The following is an 8,182-nucleotide window of genomic DNA, read 5'->3' on the forward strand; positions in this document are numbered from 1 at the left end:
CCAGGTTCCATTACCGCACTGTTCTCCTGTAAGGGCTGCGTAGGCAGACAGCGAAGCAAATGATGTTTTAGGGACCTCCTGGCCCCCGTGTTTTTAAACAGCCATCCCCTTCCCTTCAGGATTCTTTCCCTGCTGGCTCGCTTCTGTTGTCCTTTTAAGCCACATGTTGAGCTACACGAGCACAATAGAGGGCAGCAGAGAAACGAAGGCTGCTTCACAAACCACTGCTGTCAAAGAAGTATACTTGGAGCCACAGCCAAATACAGCCTGACAGAAACAATGGAAGAATCATCATTCTTCCAGGTAAGGGCTTGTTAAGAAGGATTACTGAATTTCTTCCTTCTGATGATTTTTATAGTTCACTTCACTTTTAAAGGAATTTAATTTTGCATATCGCAATATTTAGAAACTGAGTTTGTAAAGGTCAGCAATGTCTTCTGCATCCACAATAAAACCCCTCATTTATTTGCTAACACAAGCAACTGACACCTAGGGAAAATTAGCTTAATACAAAATACTGATCATTTAAATTTTCATATTTTGTCTTCAATTTTAAGTTAAGTGCCAACTGACCAAATTATGCTTAAGAGCTCTGCTCATTCAATACAAACAGACTGCAATCCAGAAAGACTTTAGTTAGCCGAGTGTCAGGAATTACTTTTGTTTTCTGATAAATATTTCCTTACCATTGTCCTGCGCAAAACCAAGAAAATCAACCTCTGCTTAATAAAACAGTCACACATCCTACTTAATGACATGTCATAACAAAACCAAAGTCGAGGCAGGGGGGAGAATGAAAAAACATGACTCACGTACCTCCATTGCATCCAAAGAAAAGTTGCATGAGATTTCAAATTTTTTCATAAGAATCTGTTCCTTGACGTTATATATACAGACAAATTTTGACAAACCACCTGCCAGAATAGACTGACCATCTGCCGAGTAACACAGAGTAGTAAAAGATCTAGTAAAGAAAAGGAGAAAGTAGTTAATTTTGTCACCAAAATTGGGAATAAACTCCTTAACACCAATCATAGAACCATAGAATGGTTTGGATTGGAAGGGACCTTAAAGATCATCTAGTTCCAACCCCCCTGCCATCAGTAGAGACATCTTCCACTAGATCAGGTTGCTCAATGTAGTCTTCAGCAGCAGGCACTGCTTTATTGCAGCGCCGGATGCACGGGGATCGCTCCAGCTATCGTGCATACCTGACAGCGCATGAAGTAAAGTTTATATTACACAAAATCATACATAATCGTTTTAGTTCTCAGAATTATCATGCATATTCAAGACAATTATCAGAAATTATTACCATAAAACTCCACCTTGTCACACATGCCTATTAAGCCTTGAAATGAGTCAAAGGGCTGCTTTTGTGACCACCACGGACCACCGACTCAAAAGAAAAAGCCTTCCAATGACCTTGTCCCAGGGACTTGGCTCAACATGCTCTTCACCACGTCCCAGTGGTCAGTAAAACAGAGTTTTCAAGCTTCTACGAACATTAGAGTAATAAATTTCAATCACTACAACAAAGATACATTGTTTTTGACTCTGCTACTGAGTTAATGATTAGAGCAGGCCTAGGACTTTACAGTCCCTTCTTATTAAGGTCTTTATGATTCTTTAGTTCCAAGCTAACAATCCTAACTTATACATTATGCTTTATGATTTTTACTTCATAATCAAACCCAACTCCCCTACATAATTTTGATTATTTCACCAGAGTACTTGCAACAATTTCACTGCCATATCCAAGATAAGAGACATGAGTACAGTGTGAAGACATAATGACCATTCCATGGAAAAAGTGGAGATCTTAATTCACACAATATGTACTTAACACACACACAAGTGTTTACCACCACCAAGTGCTTGGTGCTTTACTATGAATCATAATCAACAGCTTTCTGAAGTACTTCCATACTTCTGATTCTGAGTCCAGCTCAATGAATGAGCTCTCAACTACAAGCCACACAATAGAAAGGATGAAAAACATCCCATAGAGAAAAAACAATGTCAAGGGATGTTTTAAAGAAATAGTTGAGATCACCACCAAAAAAACCCTTCCTTTCCCACTCCTCCAAAAAAAGTCATTGTTTCCTTTCCTCATTTTGATCCGAGGGGGAGCAATATGGAAAAAAAGAGAAGAGAAGCTCAAGGAAAAAAAAAGAGAAGAATGAAATACATTACTTCTGTATTACACTTTTTCACAGCACACAAATTCAACTTGCCTTTAAACATTACTTCATATGCATAGTAATGTATAATAAAACCCACAGTGTATTTAAATTAAAAAAAAAACAACCCCTAAGTTTCTACACGCTGATACGTACTAGTACCTACATAACAAGATACCCACTTAAAAACCTATCACATTTAGCCAATTAACAACCAGTCATGAGAAGCTTAATATGCTGGCAACCCAAGTTTGTAACTGATTAAAAAGAACAGATGCTCAGAATGATGCTCATCAGTGGGTGGACATAGCAAAGGAGAAAAAGGATCCATCCAGATGCCAAGTCAGGCAGTCTTTTAAAATCCAACATTAGAATTAAAATATTTGGACAGCAGGTGCACTCCGAGATCTTCATGTGAAAACCAAATGGAAAGAAACAATTCAAAGGCAAAAGTCAGTGTGGCACCCTCTTTTGAATGCAATCTGATTTACTTACTTTCCCTTAGCTGCTTGTTTGGCAGTTATTTTATCAAGCTCCTTCCTTCCCATCTGAAGATCATGCCTTCCCTCAATTGAGCCAGTTTGCACTGCATTTTCATGATCCCAAAATGTTATCTGTCCGTTCAAAGTAGCAACTGCAAGCTCCTTGCCATCAGGCCGGAAAGCAACAACAAGAACTGCAAAGAAATTAATTAACAGTTAAAAATGCAGTCACATCTTTTTCTAAGAAAATACCACATATTTTTCTAAGTTCTTATCTCAACTACCAGAAAAATCTTAAGAGTAACCTGTATGACTGTGTTTTTTCTCTGGACAACATAGCTCATTATAAACACAGAGTTAGTATTAAATAAAAAAGAAAAGTTTTCTTGCACTGTTAATTAAATACTACAGAGAACTATCTTAACTTTTGGGCTTCATTACCAAGAATAAGTTTGTCTGTATTTGACACCTTCTGTTGTTCATTCTTTAAATACTTGTGATAGTATTTTTATATCTATGTAAGATGAAATAAACGTTACCATCCGAGTTCAGTATTAGTGTCTCCTTAGTTCTCCAGCTGTCTAACATATCCCATAACTTGACAGTTTTATCCCAAGAGGCACTAGCTATAACACACTTCATCGGGTTAAAGGACAAACTGCTGATGGGGCCCTCATGACCTGACAAGACCTAATAAAAGAAGAAAAGATAACATGTAATTAGGTGAAACAAACTGAAATTCATGTAGTCTGCATTCAGTAAACTTTAAATATAGCAATGAAACCATGCCTAAAAATTGCCGAGTTACAGAGTGTAGCTCCAGTTCTTGAATACAAATATAACGAAACACTTTGTGTTGCATTAAAAGCCTCTGACAAGGGGAAATGGGTTTAAACTGAAAGAGGGTAGGTTTAGATTAGACATTAGGAAGAAGTTTTTCACTGTGAGGGTGGTCAGACACTGGAACAGGTTGCCCAAGGAAGTTGTGGATGTCCCCTCCCTGGAAGTGTTCAAGGCCAGGCTGGATGAGGCTTTGAGCAACCTGGTCTAGTGGAAGGTGTCCCTGCTGATGGCAGGGGGGTTGGAACTAGATGGTCTTTAAGGTCCCTTCCAACCCAAACCATTCTATGATTCTATGACTAATCCCAAAGTTAATATAAATTGTGACAATACTAAGTATGCCTTAAGTTCAAGCCTTCCAACATTGTAGGTCCTTACATCTAGTAGCCTCCCACTCTGCATTGACCAGATGAATATTTCGAAGGAATCCTGGGAACCAGCTGACACAATCTCACCACTGGAGTCCACAGCTAAACAAGAGAATTGACTTGGTCGTGGAGATGTAAAGGTACGGAAATTGCGGTATCTGTTGTAAATGTGAAAATAAATTATGAGAACTTTTTAGGTAGATTTAAATATATGTTTTACAAATCTATTTTAAAAAGCATTTCATTCTACTTTTAAAGTCTTTTGAGCTATCTGAATAAAAATATTCTTTGTATAAAATTAGATGCAGTGCCTCAGCATGATCCCAAGACTCAAAAAAAGTAATACTAACTCTGCAGAAATAACAGCCAAAAATATTCAAACAAGAGATTTCTTCTATTACACAGTGTACGTCCATTCTTTAGAAAATGCAGCTTATTTACACATCCGGTTCTGTACACAGTTGTATTATAATGGCTCAACCACTAAAACTATGGCAAACATTCTGTTAGACAGGTGCCTTCTCCCCACTTCAGTAGTAGAAGAGCCAGACAATGATCTTGCTGGAGTTCCAGCTTCTCTGAGAAAAGTTCTTCCAGAATTTTCTTCAGAGAAACTGGATGGAGTGACAGGATTCCTAATTGCTATCTAAATTTGAATCACAGGCTGAACCAGAATTCAATAAAGCTATATTTATATTTGTGCAATCTCAACTTGAAACAAGCAATCAGCAGTTTGCTGTATTTTGGAGGGTGAAAGTTGAAGACAAAACGAGACACAAAAGCTTTTATAAAGAGTTACCTGTGTAGATCAAAGGCACGCACAGTCCCATCTAGGGAAGCACTCAAAATGACGTAACCATTGGAAGTAAAAGTTACAGCAGTTACACCACTGTTATGTTCTGTAAAAGTGACAAAACAAAAGCTGCTTGAAGTGTTCCACACTTTCACCTGCAAGAGAGACAAGAAAAGCCTTCTTAGAATCTCCATCATTAGTTCGGAGAGGACGTAAGGGCAAGGCATCAGAACACTAATGAAAAGTTAGTCCTCAAACTCTGCAACAGCGTAAAGGACTTTCAGTACCATCAGTAAGGACTTCCAGGCAAGTGAGAAACAGAGCCACAGTTGATCATTAAACCCTTAAAGACATATAAACAACGTGAAACTCTAAGTGAAGACAGACAAAAAAAATTTTGAAACAAAGCTAACTTTCAAGGAAGCTACAGCAGTTAGTGAGCATCTCCCAAGCTTTGGACTGTCCGTGGACAAGTGTCAAATTCAAAACCAACTGTGAAGCCACTCCAAAAGTTACAATTGAGATACTATTTCAATCTTTTTTCTCAACAAAAATGCCACGAATTTAGTATCTGCAGTTTGAGACTTCCATGGTTTGGCAAATTTTAAATCTGAATGGCAGAAACCATGAAGTGGCAAGTCTTTCTTCTGACATTCAGAAGTCTTGATAGGAAAAAATATACTATTTTTGTCCCATTTATGTGTCAAGAGATTGAGGGATTACTCTACAAAACACCTAAAAAAACCCCCAACAACCCACCACAAACGTATCTGTACACATAGCCTACCATTTCAATACAAGTCATTAATGAGAAGCTAATTTTTCTTTTAAATAGAGATCTTCTGAAATGGTACATGTCAGAAAAATCTGTTGAGGAACTGCACTTTTATAAATAGTTTGAAATTAATTTCACATCAAAAATAATTACTAAAAGGGCATGAGTTTTGGTGACTGAAGTTCACTAATCCCAAAATATCATGGAACCCCCACAAGTATACATAAATGAACATCTGATGAATTAGATCTTGTTTATGGTGACTGCACATATCATAATTTTAAAAAATCATCTGCTAAAAAGCATTAGTGATGCAATTTGCAGAGGATACCAATAATCTAAATATATATGCTCTAGAGAGAAAAATCAAAACATTTAAGAAAAGTGAGGACAAAAAAAATATGACTTTATATTAAGAAAAATATCTACCAGTTACAGTAAGAGGGCTTTCTACATAAAATTCAAGCTGCTTACTGTGTTATTAAGACTTAAGTTCTTATTTCAGTAATCCTGTCTCACTTACTTTGCCATCCTCCCCTCCAGTTGCTATGTATTGTCCATCTGGAGAATATGCTAACGAAACCATGCTGTTGAAATGTCCCTGCTGCTTCAGCACATACGACTCACTTTGCCATTCCCACACCAGGAGCTGACCCAAACCTGGAAACACATGAAAAGAATTAACCTGAATTCTGAATACAGCAATGGGACCCTGCTAGTGCAAGCCACAAAACACATACTTGCAAGCAGCATAAAAGGCCGATGCAGACAGACTGCACTGTGCATCTTTCAATCCTCATAAAAGCCCTTTTCCTTTTATAAGTTCAAGGCAACTTTCCTCAACAACCAGGAGCTGGTACTTGGTTTAACATTCTCAGTACAACAGCAATGCTATCAACTAGCTTTGGTAACAAAGACAGATGTGTGCTGATAAACAGCCAAAAATCAGAAACGTCTTAGGACAAAACTCTATTTTCATGTTTATGTCAATTCATAAAAATTAGTAGGTTTTCTTTTTTCAATCCGAAGTATGTAATGCCAATCAAAACTGCATTTCCAAAACAGTGGCAGAAAAATAATGTAAGGCCTGAACAGTGTGTTTTCCTCTTTAAGACAGTGCAGTTATCTGACTGGCAACTGGTTTTATCAATTGCTCACTACACTGGTGACCTTCGGCTTTCCAATGCCCATTTCTCAAGCTCATGGGCTGTAACAGAGATGGTAACTTCTTACCTTTCTCATTTTTTAATAAATGAGCTGGAAAGAAAACCAGGGCTGCATATAAAGGTATGTTGTGGTTTAACTTAATAACATCAGTTTGTATATCAACATTCTTCTCATACCAAATCCCATACTAAACCCAAAACACAGTGCTATTCCAGCTTCCAAGAAGAAAATAACTCTATCCCAGTAAAAACCAGGACAAGGTACAATTTTGGTTACCATGCAAACCATTATGCAATGGGTGGGAAAGTTGGAACATCCAGGTAGCTTTGCAAAATGGTATGAGCAACAAGCGGCAAAGGAAGAGAAACTGGGCCCAGAATGAAAGCACATTATAAACTACACTAAGGATAAGTTCTATTCAAGGGCTAAGGGTCTTTATTCTAATTTTGCTTAAGTTTTCACATACAATTTAAGAGTAATCATTTCCTTTTCCTTTTTTTTCCTTTGTCAACAACATATTTCCCTGAATCATAAGACTTCTGTAAGGAGAAATTGTTTAAGGATACTTCCTTTACTGTATCTAGATGCTACAGAGATGAGACTATAAATTATTAACAAATCTTTAACATTTGGAGTCAAGAAGAGTAAGAGGAATTCCAGCTTGCATGCCTCCAGCATCAATACAATTAAAAAAATTTACAAACCTGAACATCCAAAGGCAATCCAGTCACCAGTACAGTTGATAGAAATAGAAGCTATCCTTTGGTCTGAAATACTGAAGAGAATTACCCAATAAATTACTAAACATGGTGTATTCTCACTCAAACACACAAACAACTCTGCCCTTCTCCCCCCAGAAAAACCCCATACCCCCCACAAAAAAACAACCAACCAACCAAACAAAAAAACTCAAAACAACTACAACCCCATACCTCACCTCAAGGAGTGGATCAGATTGAAATCTGGAAACTCATGGAGGTGGAAGATTCCAGAGGCAAAACCAGTGACTAAAAGGTGTGTTTTCTTGTGATAAGCTGCAGATGTCAGGTTATTAAAATCTCCTTCTTTATTAAAAAAATACCTGGCATCAAAGAAATAAGAAAAAGGTAAACTGAATGCTGAAGAAGAGTATGCTGTTAACACTGCATTTCAATATAGGTCAAATATTTTGATCAAGTATCCTGCAATATAACTAAAAAGCAGTAGTTCCAGAAATTGCTAAATATATGTACTTTACATAGCTAGTAAAAGCCAATTCTCTTCTTTTATTTTACCTTACTGCTACAGTAATCTGATTACCAGAAGCAACACCCAATGAAGGGTGTTCAACACTCAATGAAGGGGACTAAAAAGTCACCCTCAGAGGAACTGCACTGTGCATTTCTCCTTGAGCATCTCACACTACTATCATTGACTCACAAATTCACTTGTTATCCTTCTACAGAGGAAGGATCCGATGCAATAGTCAAAAAATATTATGTGCCTAGTGAAGAAGGTTTCCTCAGTTTCTTTGTAGCTATTATCTCTTACTGGAAATAAGCAGATAAGCACCACCACATGATGGTCAAACAGAA

At 37.4% G+C, this 8,182-nt stretch overlaps 1 protein-coding gene across 1 annotated transcript in view; it reads right to left on the bottom strand.

Annotated features, from left to right (window-relative positions):
• LOC104525334 (periodic tryptophan protein 2 homolog) overlaps positions 1–8,182 on the bottom strand; it is a gene marked incomplete at its 5' end in the record, with an annotated part of 17,314 nt that overhangs the window by 6,915 nt on the left and 2,217 nt on the right. The window contains 8 exons of the mRNA XM_010168455.2: positions 817–964; positions 2,679–2,859; positions 3,205–3,355; positions 3,884–4,031; positions 4,673–4,821; positions 5,965–6,101; positions 7,313–7,383; positions 7,546–7,689. Coding sequence (XP_010166757.2) covers positions 817–964; positions 2,679–2,859; positions 3,205–3,355; positions 3,884–4,031; positions 4,673–4,821; positions 5,965–6,101; positions 7,313–7,383; positions 7,546–7,689 — 1,129 coding nt within the window. The remainder of the gene's footprint in view (positions 1–816; positions 965–2,678; positions 2,860–3,204; positions 3,356–3,883; positions 4,032–4,672; positions 4,822–5,964; positions 6,102–7,312; positions 7,384–7,545; positions 7,690–8,182) is intronic.

The sequence above is a fragment of the Antrostomus carolinensis genome, unplaced genomic scaffold (genome assembly GCF_000700745.2).
Source record: "Antrostomus carolinensis isolate BGI_N321 unplaced genomic scaffold, ASM70074v2 scaffold10255, whole genome shotgun sequence".
Taxonomy (NCBI): Eukaryota; Metazoa; Chordata; class Aves; order Caprimulgiformes; family Caprimulgidae; genus Antrostomus; species Antrostomus carolinensis.